This window comes from Spermophilus citellus (genome assembly GCF_964194105.1).
Source record: "Spermophilus citellus genome assembly, chromosome: X".
NCBI lineage: Eukaryota > Metazoa > Chordata > Mammalia > Rodentia > Sciuridae > Spermophilus > Spermophilus citellus.
In genome coordinates this window covers 147,476,186-147,503,449 of record NC_138190.1, presented here as the reverse complement: position 1 = coordinate 147,503,449, position 27,264 = coordinate 147,476,186, and the positions used below count along the sequence as shown (strand labels likewise).

Here is a 27,264-nt window from a genome sequence, read left to right as displayed (position 1 = left end):
GGGCCTGAGCTCAGCCTCCTTGTTTAGTAAGTGAAGTTAATCCACTGGCCTTCCCAGTGGGGACTTCCACTGTAGGTAGCAGCTAGAGAACCTGGCACTGTTGGGAGGCTCCCATAATGAGTCAAGGTGTGAAATGTCATTGAAAGCACAGCTAGTAAAGGCAGCAGCAGATGTGGAAAGCCTGGAAGGGGACCAACACCTTGCTGTTTGTGTGAAACAAGATTCACTTAGCAGATGTAACCAAACTCTTTCCTTTCTTCTTTCCTATTTTTTCCTTCTTCTCTTCCTTTGTTTCATTTTTTTCATAAAATAGAATAGAAAATAGAGTACACTGCAGATACTAAGGGAAAGTCTCATTTTATGAAATGTTTGTTTCAATCATACATGTGTGTAGGTGTGTGAAGGTATGTATACTGACTCAGGAATGTAAAATGTAGCTCCTATTGATTGTTGCAGACAAAATGTCGAAATGACATTGTTTTTGTGGCCTCCCCCTAGGAAGTGACATTTGAGCTGAATCTGAAGCTACCAGGAAACAGGCATGTAGAAGAGGAAGAGGAAGCCTGGCAATGCTAGGGTGTGGCTGTGCCCACCAGATTCACAGACACTTGGCTGCACCCCACTGCACACTTCCAGGCTTTGGGACTGCACCATATTGCATTAGGAATTCAGTGCATCTGTGCTGCTTGCTCCTAGGTCAGGCCTGTACTCAGCAGGGGCCAAACCAGTGAGGCTTGCTCATCATAGGGCTCAGTGCCCTGTAGTCCACCAAACTGGAGCCTGGAGCATGGTAGAGGCTCAGTGGATACTTACTGATGTCCCTCACCTAGGGGGCAGGATCTGACTTGTGTGGCCAGCCCAGGTTTAGGGCAGAGACAGAGGACTTGACTGGTTGGTTCTCTGGAGAAGGTGGCCTTGGAGCTGGGCCTTTTCAGTAGGGGAGTGCTTGGATCCCCCTAAACTCAGCCTTCCAGCCTCTTAGAAGTTGGGCCTAGAGAAGAGCTCTGCAGGCCCTGCGGACGCTGAAGGTGAGCCCCCCCCCCCCCCCCGCCCCAGGGCCTGGCGGCCCTAGCGGGGCGGTGAGCTCATCCCGGTGGGGGGGTTGGGGGGTGGGCGTCGCCAGGGGCAACAGGGCTCTGGCGCTCACGGCGCGCCCCCCGCACCGCCCCCAGCTTCTGGGTGATTTTACCAATTAAGGCTTTCTTGCCGGGCTGGGCCGGCCCGGCGCGGGGCGGGCGCGGGGCGGGGATGCGACCAACAAGAAGGCGGGCAGCGGCAGCCCATTCGCGTGGAGGCGCGCGGCGCTCGGCGGACGCCAGTAGAGCCCTGAGGCGCCAGGCACGGGCGCGAAGGCGAGCCGGGCGCCACCCTGCGGTTGTCAGCCGCTGGCAGGGGACAGCAGGTGAGTCCTCTGTGGAAGGCTCCATGTCGGACTGTCGCAGCGCTGCTCGTGGGCTGGGGTGGGTGGCGAAAGTGTGCGGAGAGGCTGGAAAATGCAGGCGCTCGCGCACGCCCAGATCCTGGGCAGGTGCAACTCGCATAGGTGAGCTCAGGTCCCACGCATCTGGGAAGGGTATCCAGAGTCTGCCTTCCATAATTTACCCACGAACGTATGTCTGTGCCCATAGTCTGGGAGCCCAAGGACACAGGGCTTCTGTGAGAGAGGGAGGGTCTCTGAGCGTTTGGCATGAGATGGGTGGAGGTGTGGGTGCCCATGAACCCATCATTACCTCCCTGACTGGAAAAAGGGTCCCCAGATCAGGACCTTGTGTGCAAGGGAGGTGAGTGGCTACCTGTAAAGATATTTCACAGTACACTGAATGGGAACGGGGGCGATTCCCTTGCTGGTACAAGTCCACAAGGTACCAGCCTCTTTTGGCACAGGGGAGCTGATTCAGGGGCTGCTGAACTCCAAGGGGACTGTGGTGGGGTTTGGCCAGGCTCTTAGATTTCCTGTCTGGGCCCTGGACCCTGTCCCAGGTTGGCTCTTGAGTGGGATATTCACCGGCAGTAAGAATGTAAGCAGCAACAGCACCAGATCCTCATGCCATCCAGGGCCAGGAAAAGTAGGTGAAACCCTCTGGCAGGCCCATTTGTGTGTGCTCCAGGCTGCACAGTCAAGGTGGGAACTTAGGAAATGGGTGCCCTCACTTGTCACATCTTGACTTGTCTTGCCAGCTGGGTCTTCTCACCTCACCAATCTGCTAGTTCCTTCCCTCCTGGCGCCCCCTGGCTACACAGGTCTAGAAAAGGCTTCTTGGGGATCCCAGCTGAAGAGCCCCTTGCACTGGGGATATAGTTCCCTGTGGGAGGGCCTAGCCTGGGGTCTGTGGGCCAGGGGTGGGGAAGTGGGCGGGACATGTCTAACATCCAAGAATCTACTCCAAATAAGGGAAAATATGAAAGCTCTGAATTTTTGCTTCCTGAGGCTACCCAATCTGGGGGCTTTAGGATGGGGCGACATCTGGTGGTGGTCCTATGTCCTCCACACTCCATAGTTAACTATGACTCAGTTTTCTTATTCTCTGACGATTAAGGAATGAACCCCAGATGACCCAGATGGATGGTACTTAGTGGAGAATCAATTATTGATGTAATTCCATCTCTGGATATTTCCTTTCCACTGGGGTGGAATTTTTAGGGGTTTTCTGTCACTACCCCTCAGCCCTCAGCTCTTAGACACTCTGGTGCATTTTGTGCACTGTGTATGAAAGATGGAGGTCAAGAGAGGGGAGAGTGCAGGGGTGGGCCTCACTACTGAAAAATGCCATTTGGCCCCCTACCACCACCACTAGTAGGAAAACCAGTGGAGTTACAGGCAGCCTCAAAGCTTGGAGGCAAGGGAGATACCCACTGACATCACAGTCTCTCCACAGGCATGCAGACACCCAAAGCCAAGGAGAGTCATCCATATTTGGGCATAACATGATGACTGACTCCTTCTCCCACTGGTCTTCAGAAGATAAATTAATTAATTATTACTAGAATTGAGCAGTATGGACAAGGATTTACCTTCTGGGGAAAAAAGAAGGAAAGATTCTGGAGAGGGGAGGCACAGAGGACTGGGAGGGACAGAGTCCACCCTGGAGAAGAAGCCATAGGTAGACTGACATCTCATGACTGAAGAGGGTTGCAGTCAGTGTCTTCTATACCTGTGCTTCTACTCTGTGTTTTTGCTGATCTCTGTACCATCTCTGGAATATGTACCAGAAAATTAACTTTCAATAAATAGTCTCACAGTACTCTGGGAAAACAGCCCAGGCTCATAAGCAAGAATTGGCAACCCCTATTCACTCCCTTTGATTTCCTGGCCCTCTGTCCTCAGGCCCCCTCTACACCTCCCAGTGACCTGGTCACCCCTGGTACCATCGGATTCAGGGGCCATTAGGCCAAGAGAGGCAACTGTTCCCAGGGCCCCAGGTGGACGTTATGGTGGTGTTAGGCGGGAACACGCTGTCTGCACGCATCACATGGCACCCTCTGCCCATGCCCATTGGCACACTTGGGCCCCTTCGAAGGCTGCTGCTCCTAGAGGGCTGGTGGCCTCCTGGCCCAGTGCCCCATTTCCTCCCGGGTGGAGCGGTGGAGCGAGAGAGCAGGCAGGGAGGTGGTGGGAACCAGCGGGCTCAGGTGCGCAGGCGAAGGCCTAGCAGATTGAGAGGGCCCGCCAGGGGCCAGGGATCTGCGAGGGGACCGCGTAGGGTCGTGGCCCTGCTAGGCAGCGGCTTTCTTGGCCTTGCTCACACAAAGCGCTCAGGCGTGCCCGGCGCTCACGAAGGGCTCACTCTTAACGTTGGGCACTTTCCACTGCTGCTGAGCAGGGTGCGGCCGGGTGACCCTAAGCCCTGCAGCCCGGGGTGGGGGTGACAGAGAGTGGCGGGGTGCGGGGAAGGGGTGGAACCTAAGTGACTCAGGGACCCCATCCGCCCCACCCCAACCCCCGTAGGGGCCTTGAGGAAGGAAAGTCCCTTGTAAGGGCGTGTCGGCTGGATCCTAGCGGTCATCCAAGCGCCAGACACTCATAAGCCTTTTGTCCCTCCAGGGTGTGTTTCCTGAAGCGCTAGCGCAGAGGCAGCGGGACCTGGGCGCCTCCTGGCCCCCTTCTGGGCCGTAAGAGCGGGGATTCGGGTCATTACGGCTGCAGTGGGGGGCTTCATGGGGGCATTCCGACGGGCGGGGCGGGCGCGGCTCCAAAGCTCCACCCAGAGTCCCCGCCCCACCGAAGCCCCACCTCAGGCTTCTACCCGCATTTAAAGGGCTCGCTCTCTCCGCAGCACAACCTCTGTTCTCTGCCTCGCCTCTCACGCGCATAAGTGCCTGCAACTTTAATTAAAGGGCCGTCCCCTCGCAGAGGCTTCAGCACCGCCCCCCCAGCTCCTCGCGCCTCAAAATGAGTAGCTCCCACTCCCGATCCGGCCAGAGCGCATCGGGCGCGGCTCTGGGCGGCGGTGCCGATTCGCGGGACGCCGAGATGCCAGCCACCGAGAAGGACTTAGCGGAGGACGCACCATGGAAGAAGATCCAACAGAACACATTCACTCGCTGGTGCAACGAACACCTGAAGTGCGTGAGCAAGCGCATCGCCAACCTGCAGACAGACCTGAGTGACGGACTGAGGCTCATCGCACTGCTTGAAGTACTCAGCCAGAAGAAGATGCACCGCAAGCACAACCAGCGACCCACCTTCCGCCAGATGCAGCTCGAAAACGTATCGGTGGCGCTCGAGTTCCTGGATCGAGAGAGCATCAAACTAGTGTCCATCGGTGAGCTCGCGGGCTGCTCCCTGGCGCCGCGTGGGTGAGGGCGGGTGCTCTGAGCGTCCTCCCATCCCCCCTGGGCTGACCCCTCCTAGTTTCCCTCGCGGCCGTCGCACAGTCCCTTGGGCCTCTGGGCCATCCCTTTAAGCGCGGGCCTCAAGAACAAAGGCGCGCGGGCTGGCCCGCTGAGCGTGCGAACCGCTACGCGCCCCCGCTGGCCGGCGCCCAGGCTGAGCTCACATCCTCCACAGGCCGCGCCCCCACTGCTGCTCCTGCGCTGGTGCAGGGCCTGGTGGGGCGGTCACTGACCTGAATCCTGTCCCTGAGGACATGCCCCATCCCCGAGGAGGAGGAGATCCAAGCTCACCCCCTACAGCAGTTTAGAAAGGGCCCTCTGGCTTTCAGGTGCCTCTGTGGTTCTAAAGTAGGGATTGGAGCTTGTTGGTCCCATTGTCTAGGGCTCTCCTGGCTTCTGTCCCTGAAAGACGGCCCCTCCTCATTGAAAGTGGTTTCAGTCCCCCTGTTTCAATCCCCAGAGAGAAGCATGACTAGCAAGACTGCACCCAAAGTGAGTTGGGTGTGGTTAAGTGAAGAGACCTGGCTTGTAGTCACTAACTATACTGTTCATCATTGGTAACACTTGCTTCTATGTCAGCCTTGGTTTTCTGCATCTAGAATACAGGAGTTGGTTAAAAGTTGTTCCAGTGTGCAGTAGGCTCACTGTCAGCACAGTGTCCAGTGTCATTGGACTGGAGAGACTGGCATCTCAGGTCTTTCTTATAATAGGAGTTGCTCAGTGAGAGGCAACAGAACTGGTGACTTGGGGAAATGTAGAACAGGGAGAGTAGAAGGGAGATGAACCTTCTTTTCTTCATAAATGAAAGAGGGCTTCCAGTTGTCTTTATGGCCCAAGAATGGTAATGCTGAGCCCAAGAAATTGAGGTACCACAACTTGGTTTTCCTGACTACTCAGGGGCAGGTCCCCAGAGCTGAACTTCTTTCTTTGGAATGCCATTCCACACTGGGAGGCCCACCCCCCAGTTCCAGCCTCAGTCTAGCCAAGCTGAGTCATTTCTGAGTCCTGGGGGGGGGGGCAACCGGATGTGGGGAGGCAAGCCACACCCCAGCTCTTTGGGGGGGGTCTCCTCCCTCCTCCCTTCTCCCCTCCTTCTTGTGAGCTGGCTGGAGCAGGCCTAGTTCCCAGAGCTTTGCCATATAAGGCAAAAAAATGTTGGAAAGCAGCAGTGATTAGGGGAGGGAGGGGGCCGGCTGGCCCCGGGGCTGGGGAAAGAGGGTGGGATGGGGCGGGGCCATTTAACCGGGTAGTCTCCCAGCCCTGGGCCCTGGTCCTTCCCTCCCTCTGGGGAGGGGGAGGGGGTGGCATTGGCCCACATGATGAGGACCATGGGAGGGTCTGGCCCTACCTGTGAGGGCTGGTGGGCCTGGCCTTGCCCTTCCTGTTGGAGGCCACTAAAGGCCTCCAGCCCCCTGAGGGCTCTTGTGCTGGACCCAGGAAGCCCCCACACTACTGTGTGCCTTGCATCCTTGGTCTTCTCTGATCCCTCCTCCCACAATTTGGGGACAGTAAAAGATAACGCTCAGGGGTCAGGACCAACCCATCTGGGAACAGCAGGGGTGGGGGCACTCTGCTTTGAGAAGCTCAGCTGGTGTTGCAGGTACTTCTTTCATCCAGACTGACAAACCACCTGCCATTGATGGCTCTTTTGATGGTGTTCATTCCCTTCTCACAGTACCCCCACAGTTGACTCACTAGATAAGTATTCTGTGATTATAAGGGAAGCCAGTAGGGTTTCCAAAGATGAGCTCTCAGAAAGTCTGCTCCACCCACAGCCACCCACCCTTGAGGAGGCTGAGACCCAAAGGTGGCCTTGGGTGGGGCCCAGAGCAGTTGCCATGGTGATGATGGGGGTGTAGGGTGCCTACCCTAACCACTTCCCCTGTGGTGAGCATGGTGCCCGCTTGAGTACTTGAGTTGAGTCCGTTAGGTGGCAAGTAGGGCGGGTGATGGGTGGCAGCTGAGCGGGTTCTGCTGAGGCAGCAGGACACAGGGACCCCACCCAAAGCCTCTACCACCCAAGCTCCTAAGCAGAGGCCTGTGCAGCAGAGCCAGGCTCACCCAGCCTCACCCTTCTCTTTCTCCAGCTGGATAAGGGGGGCCTCTACAGTGTTTCCTGCTCTGTCACCCCAGAAGATCTCTGTGGGCCCTAGTGAGTCAGGACCATGTGGCCCAACCCCTGGTTCCTTTGAGCCCTGGCACTCCCCCCCCCCCTCAAAGCAGTGCTCTAGCCTTCTGCCACCTCCTGACTTCTAGTGTGACTGAGGGGACAAGGATGTGGAGAGGGTGGGGCTCACACCCCATCACCCAAGGGTCCTTGCCCAATGCCTCTACTTCCCCTGCCTCACACCCACCACCCATCCACCCTGAAGTAGCAATTGTATTTCTCAACCATTCTTTGCCAACCCAGCCTTCCTCTTCCTTAGCCCCAGCCCAGTTTGTGGTCAGGGGCCCTGGTTTCTAGACCAGCTAGGGCTGGGCTACACCTCCCAGTTTTCAGAGATCCTTGGAGATAGGGACAGGTCTCCATCTTGGCAGCTACAAAGTGTTCATCTCCATCATCCTCCAGTTACCTTGTGAGACGCTTTCCCTGGACCTGTCTGCAGGCTGGGACAGTCTTCTGCACTTCTTCTGGGCCCTGAGGTTTCTGGAAATGTCCTCCTGTTTTCCTTGTGTGTTTATGGGTATCTTCCCTCTCCCCCAGAAGTCTTCACCTCTGATACCACAGAGAGCCTCTGGACAGAGTTTGCTTGATATCCCATCCCTAGTTGGGACAGGGCCTCTTCCCTGTGCCTCCATGTGCTGTGAGACCCTGGCCCTACCACCAGGGAGTGACCTGACTCCTTGTCTGAGGGCACTTTCCCTAAGGCCATGAGGAAGCTGCCCAGTACTGCCACTTCTTTACCCCATAGACAGCAAGGCCATTGTGGATGGAAACCTGAAGCTGATCTTGGGCCTCATCTGGACCCTGATTCTGCACTACTCTATCTCCATGCCTATGTGGGATGAGGAGGAGGATGAGGAAGCCAAAAAGCAGACACCCAAGCAGAGGCTCCTAGGCTGGATCCAGAATAAGCTGCCACAGCTGCCCATCACCAACTTCAGTAGGGACTGGCAGAGTGGCCGGGCCCTGGGTGCCCTTGTCGATAGCTGTGCTCCAGGTGAGGGGGATCAGGCTGTCTGTGGGAGATCTGGAAGGTAGTTCTGTAGCTCCCCCTGACTCAAAGTACAATCTTCATTGTGTCACAGGCCTTTGTCCTGACTGGGACTCCTGGGATGCCAGTAAGCCTGTCAACAACGCACGAGAGGCCATGCAGCAAGCTGATGACTGGCTGGGCATCCCTCAGGTATGCTCCCTGCCTGGCCCTATTGGAGGCTATGGGGGACCTGTTTGCAGTGAGGAGTGCTCCAATGGCTCCTGTCTTTTGCTTGTGACAGGTGATCACTCCTGAGGAGATTGTGGACCCCAATGTGGATGAGCACTCTGTCATGACTTACCTGTCCCAGTTCCCTAAAGCCAAGCTGAAGCCAGGGGCTCCCCTGCGGCCAAAACTGAACCCGAAGAAAGCCCGAGCCTACGGGCCAGGTAAGAGAATGCCTAGGGGTGTTCTGGTGCACCAACATCCTCCCCATACATAGTATATTGTCAGAATCTGGAGGACCCAAGGAGTTTTGGGTGAAGTAACAGCTAGTACCTCTCAAACAAGTCAGATGGGAGTGCTTGCTTTGGCAGCAGAAATAGTAAAATTAAGATGATATGGAGATCAACACAAGGATGACACGCACATTTCTGATGTGTTCCATTCTTTAAAAAAAAAAAAAAAGTCTTATCTGGGTGAGGTGGCACACTCCTGTAATCCCAGTGACTTGGAAGGCTGAGGCAGGAAGATCACAAGTTCAAAGCCAGCCTCAGCAACTTAGGGAAGCCCTAAGCAACTCAGTGAGACCTTGTCTTTAAATAAAGAATAAAAAGGCTGGAGATGTGACTCAATGGTTAAGCACCCCTGGGTTCAATCCCCAGTACAAAAAAAAAAAAATCTGATGGGAATGGATCAGGATTGGTTAGAACAAGTCAACTGACAAGAGAGTGCTAGGAAGTTCCTCAAGTCACACAAGGCTGTGGGGAAACCTCCCCAGGGAGGGAGGACCCAGTGGGCTCCTTCTCTATGATTGGGAGATGAACCACAGCCCAGGGAAAGGGTTGGGCAATCACACTGGTGCAGGAAACCTGAGCGTTCCAGAAAACAGGCATGGGCCTGCCTCTGCAGCAAGAGCATGGCTGGGTCCTGAGGCCAGACTCATTGTGCTGGGTTTATGCTGAACAAACTTGCCCAGTTTGGAACGTGCCTGACTTGGAGGCTGGCAGGGAGGGGCACTGAGCCTGCAGAGGGATCAGGGCTCTAACACTGTGTTCCTGATACTCCTGAAGGGCTAGGGGCTCAGCTTGCCTGCCTTAGCATTGGATAGGGGGCAGGGGGTAAAGACATAAGGCTGTGGCTCTTGTAGCTGGCCTGTGACTTGCTCACCTTTCTCTGACAGGCATTGAGCCCACAGGCAACATGGTGAAGAAGCGGGCAGAGTTCACTGTGGAGACCCGGAGTGCTGGCCAGGGAGAGGTGTTGGTGTATGTGGAAGACCCTGCTGGACACCAGGAAGAAGTAGGGTTATACTAGTAGGGGAGGGCCCTGCTGTGCTCCCTTCTGGAGGAGCTGCTCTTAACAAAGGCTCATGGGGGGGCTCCTTCCTACTACAGGCAAAGGTGACTGCCAATAATGACAAGAACCGTACCTTCTCTGTGTGGTATATCCCCAAAGTGACGGGGACTCATAAGGTGAGCTTTCAGCTGGCAGGGAGAGTGGTGGCCATGGGCAGTGACTAGAGGTTCCTGTCCCTGCCCTCATGGCTCACTCCTCCTGGGAATAGGTGACTGTGCTCTTTGCTGGTCAGCATATTGCCAAGAGCCCCTTTGAGGTGTATGTGGACAAGTCACAAGGTGATGCCAGCAAAGTGACTGCCCAGGGCCCTGGCCTGGAGCCCAGTGGCAACATCGCCAACAAGACCACCTACTTTGAGATCTTTACAGCAGGTGAGGGAAGGCTACTGAAGCCCAGGCAGCCTGAGAGGAGAGCTGTGCTGGAGCCTGGGACCTAAGCCTATGCCTTGTGACAGGAGCTGGCACGGGTGAGGTGGAAGTTGTGATCCAGGACCCTGCAGGACAGAAAGGCACAGTGGAGCCTCAGCTGGAGGCCCGGGGTGATAGCACGTACCGCTGCAGCTACCAACCGACCATGGAGGGCGTCCACACAGTGCACATCACCTTTGCTGGAGTACCCATCCCTCGCAGCCCCTACACTGTCACTGTTGGTCAAGGTAGGCCCAGCCCTGGCCACCCCTCTGCCCCCACTGTGGTGTTGCTGCCTGGGCCTCGTGTGGGAGGGGGAGCCCTTTGGTGCAGTCCCTCTCCAGCCCCTGCCTGGGCACCCCTAGTCTCTGAGTTTCCACTATCTGGGCACGTGCTGTCTTTCCTCCCTTGCTGGGGCCCTCCTTCCTCCTCCTCTTCTTCTTGCCCTTCTCCGTCTCTCCTCTCCATGCTTTTACCTTCGGAAGAGCTCGCTCCAGCTGTCTAGAAACCTGCTGCTCTCTGCTCTGCCCACAGGGTCAACGGTACTTGGATCCATCTTCCTCTTGGAGGGGAGGGTTGGGTGGATGTCTGTGGGCTGGGGTCAGCAGGTGGGAGGAAGCCTGTCATGTCTTGGTTTGGTACACAGGTCCTGTGGTCACAACCCCTTCCAGTTCTTACTTGCATGTGCCTCACTAGCCTGTTGGGCCAAGCTCTTAGGGACCCTCCAATCCCAATAGCCTGGTCCTGTGGGAGGCTGGGGCAGGTAAGGGGACACCTAGCTCTAGCTCCCAGCAGCTCAGCCAGTTCCTCTACCCACAGCCTGTAATCCAGCTGCCTGTCGGGCTGTTGGCCGAGGCCTCCAGCCTAAGGGTGTGCGGGTGAAGGAGACAGCTGACTTCAAGGTATACACGAAGGGTGCTGGCAGCGGGGAGCTGAAGGTCACTGTGAAGGGCCCCAGTAAGTTGGTTGGGGTTGGGATGGGTGGCAGCAGCCTTCAGGGTCACTGCTAGGCAGTCCTGAGGCCCTCCTTATCTTGGCAGAGGGAGAGGAACGTGTGAAGCAGAAGGACCTAGGGGATGGCGTTTATGGCTTTGAGTATTACCCCACAGCCCCTGGCACCTACACTGTCACCATCACATGGGGTGGCCAGAACATTGGGCGCAGGTGAGGCTCCCAGGCACTCTTCCCCACCAACCAGCATTTTCTAAGTCTTCTGACAATGGAGGACCAAACTGGTCTTCTTGCCTAGCCCACGTTGCTGGGCACGGGATGGCTCTTCTGTAGGATGGTGCCTCTCAGTGCTCCCCTAAGTGGCTCTTCCATTTGCAGTCCCTTTGAGGTGAAGGTGGGCACTGAATGTGGCAATCAGAAGGTGCGGGCCTGGGGTCCTGGGCTGGAGGGCGGTGTCGTTGGCAAGTCAGCAGACTTCGTGGTAGAGGCAATTGGGGACGACGTGGGCACCCTGGGTAAGTTGGAGGCTTCAGTGTGGGCCCCTGTGGGTGGAGGATGGCAAGGGCAGCCCACCCTGAGTCTCCAGGGCATCAATGGGACTGATGGTTGTTGTTAGGTTTCTCCGTGGAAGGTCCATCACAGGCCAAGATTGAATGTGATGACAAAGGCGATGGCTCCTGTGACGTGCGCTACTGGCCCCAAGAGGCTGGCGAGTATGCTGTGCACGTGCTGTGTAACAGCGAGGACATCCGCCTCAGTCCCTTCATGGCTGACATCCGTGATGCACCCCAGGACTTTCACCCAGACAGGGTAAAGGGCGTGCAGCAGTGGCCTGAGTCTCTCCTGCCTTTGCTTAGGAAGCCCACTGGGGGTGGGCACATCCCTGTTTTGTCAACCAGGATGGGGTCCTGAGCCCAGGCCCTAAACTGGTGTATCCAGCACCATGCTCCTGTCACTCTATCCCCAGCTGCCACGCCTGGCTTGTGGTTTGGTGGCCTTGACTTGGTCCCCTGAAACTTGGGTGTTCTCTTACCAGGTGAAGGCACGTGGGCCTGGCTTGGAGAAGACTGGTGTAGCTGTCAACAAACCAGCAGAGTTCACAGTAGATGCTAAACATGGCGGGAAGGCCCCTCTCCGGGTCCAAGTCCAGGTGCGATGCCCTTTGTGTTGGGGGCAGGGTAGGCAGGCACCTAGGCCTGAGCACTGACCAGCAGGCTGCCTGCTTTTACCAATCTTGCAGGATAATGAGGGCTGTCCTGTAGAGGCATCAGTCAAAGACAACGGCAATGGAACTTACAGCTGCTCTTATGTGCCAAGGAAGCCAGTGAAGCACACAGCCATGGTGTCCTGGGGAGGTGTCAGCATCCCCAACAGCCCCTTCCGGGTGAGCTCATTTAAAATGGACAGCTCAGTACTAGTACATTCACTGAGTTGTGCAATCATTACCACAATCTAAGTTTAGGACAATTTTCATCATGCCCAATGAAACTCACCCTCCCACCTCTCCCCTCCCCCAGGTCCTGGCAACCACTAACCTGCTCTCCCACTGTATGAATTTGCTGCTTCTGGGCCTTTCATATAAATGGAATCATATACTATGTGACTTTTTGTGTTTGGCTTCTGCACTGCATATCCTGTTAAGTTTCATCCACACTGAGCATGTGTCAGTGCTTCATTCCTTTTTTTAAAAAATACTTTTTTTAGTTATATCTGGGCACAATATCTTTATTTGGTTTATTTATTTTTATGTGGTCCTGAGTATTGAACCCAGTGCCTCACACATGCAAGGCAAGCGCTCTACCACTGAGTCACAACCCCAGCCCATGCCTCATTCCTTTTTATGATCAAATATTTCATGGTATGGATGGACCACATTGTGACTATCTTTTTTATGTGATGGACCTTTGGAATGTGTTTACTTTGAGGCTATTGTATATAGCACTGCTAGGAACATTCATGTAAAATGAGTTTGGTGGATCTAGGTTTTTGTTTTTCTTGGGTAGCTATGTAGGAGCAGAGCTGTTGTGCCATATGATGTCTGTTTAATTTTGAAGAACTGTCAGACTTTCCCCAAGGCAGCTGCACCATTTTGCTTATCTTACACCAGTAGCTGAGGGAGCCTCTGCCTCCCCAGGCTGGTCATGTCCTACACTTGTCTCTGTACTCTACAGGTGAATGTGGGAGCTGGAAGCCATCCAAACAAGGTCAAGGTATATGGCCCAGGTGTGGCCAAGACAGGGCTCAAGGCACATGAGCCCACCTATTTCACTGTGGACTGCACAGAGGCTGGCCAGGGTAAGGCCTGGCCCTGGGTGGGAAGACCGGAGGGGGGAATATCCCCACAAAATCCCAGCTTCTGCTGATTCCCACCACGACAGGTGATGTCAGCATTGGCATCAAGTGTGCTCCTGGTGTGGTGGGCCCTGCTGAGGCCGACATCGACTTCGACATCATCCGCAATGACAATGATACTTTCACAGTCAAGTACACACCCCGTGGAGCTGGCAGTTATACTATCATGGTCCTTTTTGCTGACCAGGTTGGTCTACTGCTTCTGGCCCCTAGATTGCTGGTTGTTGAGGTATTGCTCTTTTCAACCCTTCCCCTACCACCTACAGGCAACACCCACCAGCCCCATCCGGGTTAAGGTGGAGCCCTCCCATGATGCCAGCAAGGTGAAGGCAGAGGGCCCTGGCCTCAATCGCACTGGTAAAGATGAATACTCTGGGAAGTTATGAGACTTCAAGGGTGGGGGTGCTCAGAGCAAGGTGCCCCTGTATATGGTTATTTTGTCTCCTTAGGCATTGAGCTTGGCAAACCCACCCATTTCACCGTCAACGCCAAAGCTGCTGGCAAAGGCAAGCTGGACGTCCAGTTCTCAGGTCTGGCTAAAGGGGATGTGGTGCGAGATCTGGACATCATTGATCACCATGACAACACCTACACAGTCAAGTACACTCCTGTGCAGCAGGTAGCCATCTTGACCCCCTGCAGCCACACCCCTCCACTACAGTCATCTAGTCTGTGAGCTTCCTTGTAAGGGATGGGCTAGGTGGGCTGCTCCAAGGGGCTTCCCATCAAGTCTGATTTCTCACCTGGGAAGGGAGCTGGGGAGTAAAGCCAGTGTCTGAAGCCCTCTTCCCAAGCAGGGCACTTGCAGGCCAAGGAGACCAGGGTATTGACTGATAATTGTTGCCCTTCTGTACCCCTCTCAGGGCCCAGTAGGTGTCAATGTCACTTATGGAGGGGATCCCATCCCCAAGAGTCCTTTCTCAGTTGGGGTGTCTCCAAGCCTGGACCTCAGCAAGATCAAGGTGTCTGGCCTAGGAGAGAGTGAGTAGTTGAGTACTTTCTGTAGTCACTGAAGAGCACCCAGGGTCTACCTAAGCTAGGTGCCATGGTTCTCTTTTTCTCTCCTTTCTTTTCTCAACAGAAGTGGATGTTGGCAAAGATCAGGAGTTCACAGTCAAGTCAAAGGGTGCAGGTGGTCAAGGCAAAGTGGCCTCCAAGATCGTGGGCCCCTCAGGTGCAGTGGTGCCCTGCAAGGTGGAGCCAGGCCTGGGGGCCGACAATAGTGTGGTGCGCTTTGTGCCCCGTGAGGAGGGGCCCTATGAGGTAGAGGTGACCTATGATGGTGTACCTGTGCCTGGCAGCCCTTTTCCTCTGGAAGCCATGGCCCCCACCAAACCTAGCAAGGTAATTGGGATTGGGAGGCTCTAAGGGTGGAGCCCACTGTGCTTTCTGAGGGTCCCTGGGGGGCACTCCATCTTCTCCAGACTTGCCCTTATAATGGAGAATGGTAGCATAGCTGTAGGCAACCTGTTCGTGTTCCTGTTTGGTAGGGGAGGAAAACCAGGGCAAAAGGAAGTTTGCTGGTGGTGGTGCAGTCTCAGCTTCCAACCTGCTCTTCCCTTAGGTGAAGGCTTTCGGGCCAGGGCTGCAAGGAGGCAGTGCAGGCTCCCCTGCCCGCTTCACCATCGACACCAAGGGTGCCGGGACAGGTGGCCTGGGCCTAACAGTGGAAGGCCCCTGCGAGGCGCAGCTTGAGTGCCTGGACAATGGGGATGGCACATGTTCTGTATCCTACGTGCCCACCGAGCCTGGGGACTACAACATCAACATCCTTTTTGCCGACACCCACATCCCTGGCTCCCCATTCAAGGCCCACGTGGTTCCCTGTTTTGATGCATCCAAGGTCAAGTGCTCAGGCCCTGGGCTGGAGCGGGCCACTGCTGGAGAGGTGGGCCAGTTCCAAGTGGACTGCTCAAGTGCAGGCAGTGCAGAGTTGACCATTGAGATCTGCTCCGAGGCAGGGCTGCCGGCTGAAGTGTACATCCAGGACCACGGTGATGGCACACACACCATCACCTACATTCCTCTCTGCCCTGGGGCCTACACTGTCACCATTAAGTACGGCGGCCAGCCTGTGCCCAACTTCCCCAGCAAGCTTCAGGTGGAGCCTGCTGTGGACACCTCAGGCATCCAATGCTATGGGCCTGGGATTGAGGGCCAAGGTAAGGAGGCCTGCTGTAGGGTACATGGGGGAGTTCGGCGGGGGCAGGGTCCCTGTAACCCTGGCTTCATTGCATCCCTCTCCAGGAGTCTTCCGAGAGGCTACCACTGAGTTCAGCGTGGATGCCCGGGCTCTGACACAGACTGGAGGGCCACATGTCAAGGCCCGTGTAGCCAACCCCTCTGGCAACCTGACTGAAACCTATGTGCAAGACTGTGGTGATGGCACATACAAAGTAGAATATACACCGTACGAGGAGGGTATGTGCTGGGGCTCTCTTGGGCAGGCAGGGCAGGTGGGGCAGACTGGGCTCCTCCTGACCTGGCCTGCCCTCCAGGACTCCACTCTGTTGACGTGACCTATGATGGCAGTCCTGTGCCTAGCAGCCCCTTCCAGGTACCTGTGACCGAGGGCTGCGACCCTTCCAGGGTGCGTGTCCACGGGCCGGGCATCCAAAGTGGTACCACCAACAAACCCAACAAGTTCACAGTGGAGACCAGGTGAATGTGCTACCAGGGAGGCAAGTGGGTAGCCAATGGGCCTGGGAACCCCAGGGAATGACAGGCTATTTGCTTGGACCAGGGGAGCTGGCACAGGTGGCCTGGGCCTGGCTGTAGAGGGCCCCTCAGAGGCGAAGATGTCCTGCATGGATAACAAAGATGGCAGTTGTTCAGTAGAGTACATCCCATATGAGGCCGGCACCTACAGCCTCAATGTCACCTATGGTGGCCACCAAGTTCCAGGTGAGGAGGTGATAGTAGGACAGGGCTAGGACTGCCTGATTATGCCTACTCTGACTTATGAAGCTGCCATCCCTCTGCCCAAATCCCAGGTAGTCCCTTTAAGGTTCCTGTGCATGATGTGACAGATGCATCCAAGGTCAAGTGCTCTGGGCCAGGTCTGAGCCCAGGCATGGTCCGTGCCAACCTCCCTCAGTCCTTCCAGGTGGACACAAGCAAGGCTGGTGTTGCCCCGCTTCATGTCAAAGTACAGGGGCCTAAAGGTGAGTAAAGGTTTACGCACCTGGGAGCAGGAGGCCAGGGAGGTAGTGACCTCTTTGAAGTTTAGGGAAGGAGCCTGAAGGCCCAGTTTGCAGTTGGTAGAAGAGCCTCAGATGACAGCAGAGCTAGGTAGAAACCTGGAGAAGGAACAGACAGGACTTGTGTACTGAATAGATGTAGCAAGAGGGAGGGTAGGCTTAGGACCATTCCCAGAGATGGGTACATGAGGACATGGCAAGGTCTAGGCTAGAGGCCGAGTCCCAGTCATACAGTGGGACAGGTAAGAGGGCCAGGGCCCAGAGAGCCATCTGAGACTTTGTCCCTGGGACTGGGGCCAGGCCTGGTGGAGCCAGTGGACGTGGTGGACAACGCTGATGGCACGCAAACTGTCAACTATGTGCCTAGCCGAGAAGGGCCCTACAGTATCTCAGTGCTATACGGGGAAGAAGAGGTGCCCCGGAGGTAAGAACTGGCCTGTTGCCTATGCTGGGGGCAGCCTGGCTTCTGAGAACTGTCTGGCCATTCACAGTTCGCTGGTTCCACAGCCCCTTCAAGGTTAAAGTACTACCGACACATGATGCCAGCAAAGTGAAGGCTAGTGGCCCCGGACTCAATACCACTGGTGTGCCTGCCAGCCTCCCTGTAGAGTTCACCATTGATGCAAAGGATGCTGGAGAGGGTCTACTGGCTGTCCAGATCACAGTGAGTGCATCACCTTCCCAAGCTGCATTGCAGCTCCAGCCATAGGCAAGAGAAGCAAGGGGGCCAGGCCTGGGTGACTGAACTGGGGGGCTGCAGGTGGGGCAGACAGGCCAGGACAGGTCTCTAGTCTCTCTAGGGAGCTTCACCAGGAAAACAGGGAAGGGCAAGCCCCCTGCTTCTGGTTTACTAAGGCTGTGACTAGCTCAGGATTGTGGTGACAGGAATAGGCTTGCCTGAATACAATCTCTCACTGCTGACTTTGAGCACAGGACCAGAGAGCCTTTAATGCTTCAGCCCCAAGTCTGGAATATTCTCATAGGGCAGGTGTAAGAATATGACCCTGAGATAGTCCATGCAAGATCCTCCTAGTGCAGGGCAGGCTCTGCAGCCAAGGTTGGTTTTGCCTAATTGTCAGGGAATGCTGGATGTTTTGGTGATTCCATTCTGGACTCTGCTCATGGCAGAAGTAAGGGACAATCTTAGATGCAGGCAGACCTTTGGGACTTGGGTGAATGAGGGGCCAGAGGTTGTCCCTGTAGCAGTGTGCTTGGTGCTCCTTGAGGAAGGCCTGAGGCACGGCTGGGCCTAGCTAAGCTTCAGCCAACCTCCTTGCCTGTGCTCTGCTACACAGGACCCTGAAGGCAAGCCCAAGAAGACACATATCCAAGACAACCATGATGGCACATACACAGTGGCCTATGTGCCAGATGTGACAGGCCGCTACACAATCCTTATCAAGTATGGTGGTGATGAGATCCCTTTCTCTCCATACCGTGTCCGGGCCGTGCCCACTGGGGATGCCAGCAAGTGCACGGTCACAGGTGAGCCAACCCACCAGTGGCCACTGCGGTGCTCGGCACGGGGCTTGGGTGTGCCTGTGTGCAAGGGCTCGCTGCTTGGGCGGCGTGTGGGAGTGGGGGCCGCTCCCTTGAGTGACTCACCTGACCTTTCTCCTTGCTCTCTGCCCTCTCACCTCAGTGTCAATCGGAGGTCACGGGCTAGGTAAGCTGCTTGCTGGGGCCAATGCCCCTCCTGCCCAGAGGGGCAGCTTCCTTTCCTCTTCATTGCTAATTTCCAGGACAGTTCCAGCTGCAGCTCTAGGCAGAGACAGAGTGGGGAGGCTGCACAAGATAAGGCCATGGGCTGGAGGGTTAGGGCCCAGGGAGGTTTCTGGAGCTGAGCATGAACACTCCAGCTCTTCCCCTCTCTGGGCTTCCATTTCTCCATCTGAGAACTCGGGTTGCAGCTGAGAGCTTTGGGGTGAGGTGTATCCTGAGAGGCATCCCACTGGGGACTTTGGGGTCTGGGGATCTTGGCACCCCCAGGAAGCACCCGGTGATGGGCAGCGGGTGCTTCCTTCTCACAGGGGCTCCTGCATGGGCTAAGGGGACAGGGGCCTCCCCCACTCACTGGGAGTCTTTAGCCCTGATCAGATCCACAGACCTCCATCCCCACCTCCCAGGGGCCTCTGTGTCCCAGGCCGGGGGAGGTGCATGAGCGGGTGGGGCTGGCTGGTAGTGCAGTAGCGCCAGTGTCGACTGCTTGGGCGGCCAGCATGGCAGGGCCCAGCCCAGCCTCAGAGCCCCAAAGTGCACTCTGGCCCATCTTTCTCCTTCCCTCCTTCTTTATCCCTTGAGCAGTGACGTTATTCACATAGTCCCCAGCTAGGAATAGGGTTTGCCTGCCCAGCCAGGGACAACCCAGAGGTGCTGATAATAGGCTGCAGCTACTCAAAAAGGTCTCTGAAGGCTGCAGGCCTGGCACTCGGGCAGGTGTCCAGGGAGAGTTAGAGGGGTGGATAGGGTTTTGTGGCAGGGGTTAGATTACTTTGTAGAACAGGCTACAGGATCTGAAGTAAAGGTGTGTCGGGGGCAGAGGGGCAGCAGAAGCTGGGCATTGGAAAAAGCCTGATCTCGGGGCCTTGGCCAGTGGTAAAGGGCAAGACTCAGAGTGGCCTTGTTTCCCAGGCCACTGTATGTGTGGAATGGAGGCAGGGAGCCCCACTAGAGGGTTTAAGTCGCTTTCAGACAAGCCAGAGGGTTGACTTGGGCCAGATGGGTGGCTGTGGGGCTTTAGGTGGAAACCCAGTTAGGAAGTGTACTTTGAGGATGGTGTGACTAAGACCTGCTGATGGCCTGGGGCTGGGTGGGGAAATGGGAAGTCAGGGGAAGTGATCAGGATGGGTCCCAACTCACTAGGTAGATGTTGTAGGGCATGCATGAGTAAGGCCTCACAAGGCAGCATGCACGGCAGGTCTAGAGTCAGGAGAGCTGTGGAAGGCCAGCACAGAGCCTAGTGTAGTGGGAGCCCTTGGCTGAAGGGGGATATAGTGGCAGGCTGGCCAGGGGGCCCCTTGAACTCAAGCAGGTTTGGTGCTCCCAGCTGCTTTCCTGGCGGGAGGCCGGGCTGCAGGGGTGCTCTTGCTGCCAGGCCACACAGCCCACAGCCTCCTGAGCCTCCACAGCTGAGCTCCAGATCATAACGTCACTGTCCCTCCCCTTTCCTCGGGCACTATGGGGCCCTAGAGGCTGCTCAGCCGCTCTGCTCTTGCAACCCAGCAGTGATACCTGTGGCTTGGACCTCCTGTCCCCTGTCCCTGGGTGCTGCCATTGCTCTGCCAAGCCTGCTGTCTTATGCTGCTCAGATGCTAACCCTGCTGCCATCCTGCTCCTTGCTCCCGCCTGCGCCGGGCTGCGCTGTGCTGGGCTGCCTCTTACCACAAGCCTCTGGTTAAGTGAGCGTTCTCAGTTGTCAGGAAACTCCAGTTTCACCTTCAGGCCTGGGGGGATAGCGAGGCAAGTGTCACATCCCCCACACTGCAGCAGGACTCTTGCCTCACTGCATCCATACACTGCATTGGGGCCAAGGGCAAGGCCACAGGGAAACAGGCAGCCATGGGCTCAGCCAGAGTGCTGGTGTTAGGTAGCGTGGGTCACGGTACTGGCTGAGGCTGTTAGCAGGGGAGGTGGCATTAAGTTCTTGTGCCAGGATGGGCTCTTCCTTTTCCTTCTGGCACCTGGGTGCCACTCATTGGGCCTCTCCCATGTGGGACTTGAGCTTGAGGTGGTTAGGAGACTCCTTCCTGGCTTCTGAGAAACCACTCGCCATCCCAGCTTGGGGGACAGGGTGGGGTAGGAGGCCTGGCTGTGCCTGGCTTCTGAGAAACCACTCACCATCCCAGCTTGGGGGACAGGGTGGGGTAGGAGGCCTGGCTGTGCTTGGTGGTGGCAGTTATAGGCCTGGACAGGCGGCAGGCTGATGGGAGCAGTTTGAGTACCAGGCTCACCCACTGGCCCCGCTTTGGGGACCTACCCTGCCCTACCAGGTGCTGGCATCGGCCCCACCATCCAGATTGGGGAGGAGACAGTGATCACAGTGGATACGAAAGCAGCAGGCAAAGGCAAGGTGACCTGCACCGTGTGCACCCCTGATGGCTCGGAGGTAGACGTGGATGTGGTGGAGAATGAGGATGGCACTTTCGACATCTTCTACACAGCCCCACAGCCGGGCAAATACGTCATCTGTGTGCGCTTTGGCGGCGAGCATGTACCCAACAGCCCCTTCCAAGTGACAGTGAGAAAAGGCCAAGGATGGGTGGGCGGGGATTTCTGGGCAGATCCTAGCCTGCCCCTCCAGGGGTTCCCTTTGTGGTGAGTCTCCAGTTCTTGCTTTGCCCTGCAGGCTCTGGCTGGGGACCAGCCAACGGCACAGGCCCCATTACGGCCTCAGCAGCTGGCTCCACAGTACACCTATGCCCAAGGTGGCCAGCAGACCTGGGTAAGGCCTGATCCACCTCCTTTTGGCACTGGCTATCTGGGTGTTCCTGTGAGGCCTTGTTCTACCTCATGTGGGAAAGGACCCTGGATCTTTCCTCAGCCCCTCACCCAAGCCCTCTGTCTCCACTGCAGACCCCAGAGAGGCCCCTGGTGGGTGTCAACGGGCTGGATATGACCAGCCTGAGGCCCTTTGACCTTGTCATCCCCTTCACCATCAAGAAGGGCGAGATCACTGGTAAGCAAGGGCTGGGAAGGAGCTTGGAAGCCAAGGAGGCCAGGGTGTGCCAACGGCTGCCCTGACCCCAGACCTGCTGCCCTGCAGGGGAGGTTCGGATGCCTTCAGGCAAGGTGGCACAGCCCTCCATCACTGACAATAAGGATGGCACTGTGACTGTGCGCTATGCGCCCAGTGAAGCTGGCCTGCACGAGATGGACATCCGCTATGACAATATGCATATCCCAGGTGTGCCCAGCCTACCCCTGCCCACCCTACATGATGCCACTGCTGCCACCATCTCACAGAGATGGGAGTGGAAGGGGACACAGGCTGATATTCCATGGTGCCTCCAATTCTTGCCTCAGGAAGCCCCCTGCAGTTCTATGTGGATTATGTCAACTGTGGCCACGTCACTGCCTATGGTCCTGGTCTCACCCACGGAGTGGTCAACAAGCCTGCCACCTTCACTGTCAACACCAAGGATGCAGGAGAGGGTAAGCAGCAGCTCTAGACCTGACCTACTCTGTGCCTGAGGTGTCCTCACTTGGTTGGAGGCTGGACACAAGATTGTGTCCCTGGCCTTTGCTTGGCTGCTAGGTCTCCAGATCCTACCCTTCCTACCCTCAACCCTTAACTCTCTCCAGGGGGCTTGTCGCTGGCCATCGAGGGTCCATCCAAAGCAGAAATCAGCTGCACTGACAACCAGGATGGCACATGTAGTGTTTCCTATCTACCTGTACTGCCTGGTGACTATAGCATCCTAGTCAAGTACAATGAGCAGCACATTCCAGGCAGCCCCTTCACTGCCAGGGTCACAGGTAGGTGGCACAGTGAGCAGTGACAAAGGCAGACAGCAGGGTTGGCACCATGTCCTATGGTTGGATGCAAAGTGATAAATGTCCTGCCCTCCCACCAGGTGATGACTCCATGCGGATGTCCCATCTGAAGGTAGGCTCTGCAGCCGACATCCCCATCAACATCTCAGAGACAGACCTCAGCCTGTTGACAGCCACTGTGGTACCACCCTCAGGCAGAGAGGAACCCTGTCTGCTGAAGCGGTTGCGTAATGGCCACGTGGGTAAGAGGCTGAGAAGGAGCCCAGTGTTTCTAGAAAGGAGGGAGGCTGTGGGCCCATACCTTCCCTGGTTGACGACTCTGTCCTGTGTCCAGGGATTTCATTTGTGCCCAAGGAGACAGGAGAGCACCTGGTACATGTGAAGAAGAATGGCCAGCATGTGGCAAGCAGCCCCATCCCAGTGGTGATCAGCCAGTCAGAGATCGGGGATGCCAGCCGTGTGCGGGTCTCGGGCCAGGGCCTCCATGAAGGCCATACTTTTGAACCTGCAGAGTTTATCATAGACACTCGGGATGCAGGTAGGCAGTGTTGGCCTGCCAGCTAGGGTGGTATAGCTGTGCTTGGAATTTTGGCTCATGGTTGTCCATCTACCAGGCTATGGTGGGCTCAGCCTGTCCATTGAGGGCCCCAGCAAAGTGGACATCAATACAGAGGACCTGGAAGATGGCACGTGCAGGGTCACCTACTGTCCCACAGAGCCTGGCAATTATATCATCAACATCAAGTTTGCTGACCAGCATGTGCCTGGTGAGTGCAACAGCCACATGCCTCTCCTGCCACTTGGTGGCCCTTCTTACCACACCCTAGAACCTACCTTCAGCATGTAACCTGTATGGGACATGGGTTGTACTTTCTTCTGCAGGCAGCCCCTTCTCTGTGAAGGTGACAGGTGAAGGCCGGGTGAAAGAAAGCATCACACGCAGGCGACGGGCCCCTTCAGTGGCCAATGTTGGCAGTCATTGTGACCTTAGTCTGAAGATCCCTGGTAGGAATTCAGGGAGCCCAGGATTCTGGGCATTCCTAAGCACAAGGGGTGGGTCCCAGAGCTCCTGCTCACCAACCCATCCCCCACTTGCAGAAATTAGCATCCAAGACATGACAGCCCAGGTGACCAGCCCATCTGGCAAGACCCATGAGGCAGAAATTGTGGAAGGAGAAAACCATACCTACTGTATTCGATTTGTGCCTGCTGAGATGGGCATGCACACGGTCAGCGTCAAGTACAAGGGCCAACATGTGCCTGGGAGCCCCTTCCAGTTCACTGTGGGGCCCCTGGGTGAAGGGGGAGCCCACAAGGTCCGTGCTGGGGGCCCTGGCCTTGAGAGGGCTGAAGCTGGAGTGCCAGGTAGGTATGCTTGTCCACAGAGCTCATGTTTTCCTGGGTGGACCCAAGGTAGGGGTGGGGTTAGAGGAAATAACTAGCAGCCATGTTGGTTTTGGCCATGCTTGGAAGGGGCTTAGGCCATGGAACCAACCCTCTATGAGGACACACTGCTCTTCCATAGCCGAATTCAGCATTTGGACCAGAGAAGCTGGCGCTGGGGGCCTGGCCATTGCTGTTGAGGGTCCCAGCAAGGCTGAAATCTCCTTTGAGGACCGCAAGGATGGTTCCTGTGGTGTGGCCTATGTGGTTCAGGAGCCAGGTACTGGGGGCAGTGCTAGCTGGAGTTGGAGGAAATGGGGCCCAAGTGCAGGTGTTGGCCCTGGGGGCTGCAGATAGCTGTGCTTGGTTCCCATCCTCCACCTTGAAGTCCAGGGTCACCAAAGCTATTTGAGGGAGACAGGAGGTCTGAAGGTTGACAAGTTGGGCTCTCTCAGTGTGCCTTCTGTGGGCTGGGCCTTGGGGTCATGTGGTATCTCAGCCTTATGCTCTCTCCTTAGGTGACTATGAGGTCTCAGTCAAGTTCAACGAGGAGCACATCCCTGACAGCCCCTTCGTGGTGCCTGTGGCTTCTCCGTCTGGCGACGCCCGCCGCCTTACTGTTTCTAGTCTTCAGGTGAGGCACTGAGAGAAACTGCCCACCTGGGGCTCCTGGGCCCGGCCAGACCAGAGCAACTGTAGAGAGCAGGCCTTGGCTTTGTGTCAAGTGACCTACCCAGAATAGTTCTGGGTACCAGGCCTCTGCTCTGGTCGGGTACAGCCCACGCTTGGGGTTGGCAGGCAGTGCCCTGCCCACCGCCTGGAGTTTTTCTCGTGTCTCAGGTCTAAAGGCTTTGAACAGAAGCCTGTGCCCCTTGAGCACCAGGGCTGCGGTTTAAAGAGGGACAGCCTGTCAGGGCTGGGTGCTTCCCACAGGGTGGGGCTGCTTTCTCTTCCTGCCACCTGTGTGTGTGTGTGTGTGTGTGTGTGTGTGTGTGTGATTGCAGAGCATGAGTCTGGGGGGCAGGGGACTGTGAAGTATGCTTATGGCTTATTGACTTAATAAATTAGTGGCTCTCCCTCTTTAAACCAAGTTGGACGCCAGGTGGGTAAGTGCAACCCTGTGGGCCTCCTGCTTATGGGGCTCTGTTTTCCTCCCCTGCCCTGGTTCCCAACCACTCCATCTAACCACATCTGCTATGCTTCTAGGAGTCAGGGCTAAAGGTCAACCAACCAGCCTCTTTTGCAGTCAGCCTGAACGGGGCCAAGGGGGCGATTGATGCCAAGGTGCACAGCCCCTCGGGAGCCCTGGAGGAATGCTATGTCACAGAGATTGATCAAGGTGAGGCCCTGTCCCTGCCCAGTCATCCAGCCATCTGTCCTGGCCCCACCAGAGGCAGCAGGCCTCCCCAGGGCATGATCGGCTGGCTGGAAGCAGGCTGAGAATAAAAAGGAAGGTACAGATTCTGTAAACTGCCAAAACTAGGTTTCAATACCTGGGCCCTCTCAGCCAAGAAACCCGTGATACCTAGATCCCCAAGGGCGTAGGTTTACTAGTCACAGCCACTAGGAAAACCTTCTGCAGGCAGTGCTGGTCTCCAGAGGGAAAGATGCAAAAGCTTCAGGGCTGCATGTTCTTGTAGTCAGGGACATGGCCTTAATAGGTTTTGTTCACTAGTTTCACAGCCTAGTCCTGTCCCTTCCCAGCTGCATGACCTGAAGTGAGTTCCTGTCCTTCTCTGAACCTTATTTAGTGTGCAAGTGATGTGACATTCATAAGGAGGCAGCAAGGCAGGCATTTTGCTTGTAAAGGGTAAAAATGAGCCTCGACGGTGGGCTACTTGGAATCTCCAAAGTTTCAGCCTCCTGGTCTGTGTTGTGGGGTGTGGGTAGAGGTGCCCAAAACAGCCCTGGAAGCAGCAGAGTGGGCTCCATGGAGCTGCTGGGCTCTCATTGGTGATAAAAAAAAAATGGATAGAGCTAAGACTGAGGCTATTCCTCTCAGACATTTGCTGCTTATACATAAGGGACCCCAGGCCCACAGCATGCCCTTCTATTCCTCAGATAAGTATGCTGTACGCTTTATCCCACGGGAAAATGGCATCTACCTGATAGATGTCAAGTTCAACGGGACCCATATCCCTGGAAGCCCCTTCAAGATCCGAGTTGGGGAACCTGGGCATGGAGGGGACCCAGGCTTAGTGTCCGCCTATGGAGCAGGCCTGGAAGGTGGTGTCACAGGTAGGTCTGTGTGCAATTTTCACTGCAGATACAGCTGCTAGGGTCCTGCTTCTGAGCCTTTGGTGGTAAAAGGAAGCATGTGGAGGTGACAAGCCTGTGCCGGGTGGCTGAGGACAGGGAAGTGGGCTAGGTGGGCTCTGCCTGACCTCCCATTCTCCCAGGGAACCCAGCTGAGTTTATCGTGAACACGAGCAATGCAGGAGCTGGAGCCCTTTCGGTGACCATTGATGGCCCCTCCAAAGTGAAGATGGATTGTCAGGAGTGCCCTGAGGGCTACCGCGTCACCTATACCCCCATGGCACCTGGTAGCTACCTCATCTCCATCAAGTATGGTGGTCCCTACCACATTGGGGGCAGCCCCTTCAAGGCAAAGGTCACAGGTGAGCCTAAGATCAGGCTGTTGGCACCTACCCAGTGACTGACACTCTAGCCACCTCTTAGCCTCACCTATTTTGCCCTGTAGGCCCCCGCCTTGTCAGCAACCACAGCCTCCATGAGACATCATCAGTATTTGTGGACTCCCTCACCAAGGCTGCTGGTGCCCCACAGCATGGAACACCAGGTCCAGGTCCTGCCGATGCCAGCAAGGTTGTGGCAAAGGGCCTGGGGCTGAGCAAGGCTTACGCAGGCCAGAAGAGCAGTTTCACAGTGGACTGCAGCAAAGCAGGTAGGCAGCTCTGCCCCTGTCTTCCAGAAAGACCAGACCAGAAATAATGGGATGAAGCCAGGTGTGGTAACATATACCTCTAATCCCAGTAGTTTGGGAGGCTGAGGCAGGAGGATTGCAAGTTCAAAGCCAGCCTCAGCAACTTAGTGAGACCCTGTCTCATAATAAAGAATAAGGTCTGGAGACATGGTCAGTGGTTAGGCCCCCTGGGTTCAATCCCTGGTGCCAAAAACAAAGAAATAATGGGATGGGAGGTATGGGAACCACCTTTAGGGTTGTGGCTGTCATTTGTAATGTCACTTCCCATGTGGACCTCTCTGCCCCTCAAGAAATGCCTTGGGGAGCTGGAATTTCCTCTGCTTCCCTGGGTAGGGGAGGGTGCTGGCAGCTTTCTTGGAAAGGCTAGTGTCCCAAAACAGGTAGAGAAAAGATATGGGAAGGGGGTTAAGGGGGTTAGTCACAGCTGAAGGAAAGCGACTGGGACCTGAGACTGTAGCCCTTCCTACCTCAGGCAACAATATGCTGCTGGTGGGAGTCCATGGCCCAAGAACACCCTGCGAGGAGATCCTGGTGAAGCATGTGGGAAGCCGGCTCTACAGTGTCTCCTACCTACTCAAGGACAAAGGGGAGTACACACTGGTGGTCAAGTGGGGCGATGAGCATATCCCAGGCAGCCCCTACCGTGTCATGGTACCCTGATCCTGGTGCCCATGCCAGCCAGCAGCTTCCATGACAAGAAGTTTTCCCATGCCTTCCCGATCCCCCAGGCAGTCCCCCCTTCTTCCCTTGAGCCCTGGCCTGCCTTGGCCACCCCATCACTGCAGTCGCCCCTGTCCTACGCTGTGCTCACCTGCCTTCCCAGCCAGTCTTTAGCCTCTTGGCTTTCTCTTGGGCAAAGGGAGCCACTTGGTGGCACCGCTTGTCTTCTTTGTTTTGGGGAGGGGTATGAAGTGGGGGTCTTATGCACGACCACCTGCTAGTTATCTTTCCCAGTCAAGAGGAATAAAGTTTTGCTTCCATTCTGA

General features: G+C 56.1%; 1 protein-coding gene and 1 long non-coding RNA gene across 4 annotated transcripts; one reads left to right on the top strand and one right to left on the bottom strand.

The window, feature by feature from the left end:
• The first annotated feature begins 769 nt into the window (after window positions 1–769).
• Window positions 770–27,264, top strand: FLNA (filamin A). 3 transcript variants are annotated; one of them, XM_081277893.1, is made up of 48 exons: window positions 770–1,028; window positions 4,275–4,763; window positions 7,746–7,994; window positions 8,083–8,180; window positions 8,272–8,419; window positions 9,373–9,491; window positions 9,587–9,664; window positions 9,757–9,919; window positions 10,003–10,203; window positions 10,775–10,912; window positions 10,996–11,119; window positions 11,285–11,421; window positions 11,523–11,716; window positions 11,943–12,056; window positions 12,147–12,290; window positions 13,078–13,201; window positions 13,285–13,445; window positions 13,525–13,615; window positions 13,708–13,877; window positions 14,122–14,239; window positions 14,340–14,602; window positions 14,823–15,420; window positions 15,506–15,679; window positions 15,757–15,919; window positions 16,002–16,162; window positions 16,252–16,422; window positions 16,759–16,882; window positions 16,966–17,122; window positions 17,754–17,943; window positions 18,101–18,124; window positions 20,448–20,695; window positions 20,804–20,899; window positions 21,031–21,133; window positions 21,221–21,361; window positions 21,481–21,609; window positions 21,760–21,933; window positions 22,032–22,193; window positions 22,286–22,489; window positions 22,566–22,718; window positions 22,834–22,956; window positions 23,050–23,316; window positions 23,477–23,614; window positions 23,853–23,968; window positions 24,541–24,673; window positions 25,396–25,572; window positions 25,734–25,952; window positions 26,036–26,239; window positions 26,751–27,264. In XM_081277893.1, the coding sequence occupies exons 2-48, from the start codon at window positions 4,391–4,393 to the stop codon at window positions 26,936–26,938; spliced, it is 7,944 nt and encodes a 2,647-aa protein (XP_081134019.1). In that variant the 5' UTR covers window positions 770–1,028; window positions 4,275–4,390; the 3' UTR covers window positions 26,939–27,264. The 3 variants fall into 3 exon arrangements, with proteins under 3 accessions (XP_081134019.1, XP_081134018.1, XP_081134020.1); XM_081277892.1 differs by lacking the exon at window positions 770–1,028 and adding an exon at window positions 1,246–1,402; XM_081277894.1 differs by lacking the exons at window positions 770–1,028; window positions 18,101–18,124 and adding an exon at window positions 1,246–1,402.
• Window positions 16,442–20,441, bottom strand: LOC308639625. Its single transcript, XR_014020091.1, has 3 exons — window positions 20,273–20,441; window positions 18,064–20,204; window positions 16,442–16,557 (listed from the first exon to the last, which is right to left on the bottom strand). It is a non-coding gene; the product is annotated as an uncharacterized lncRNA (long non-coding RNA).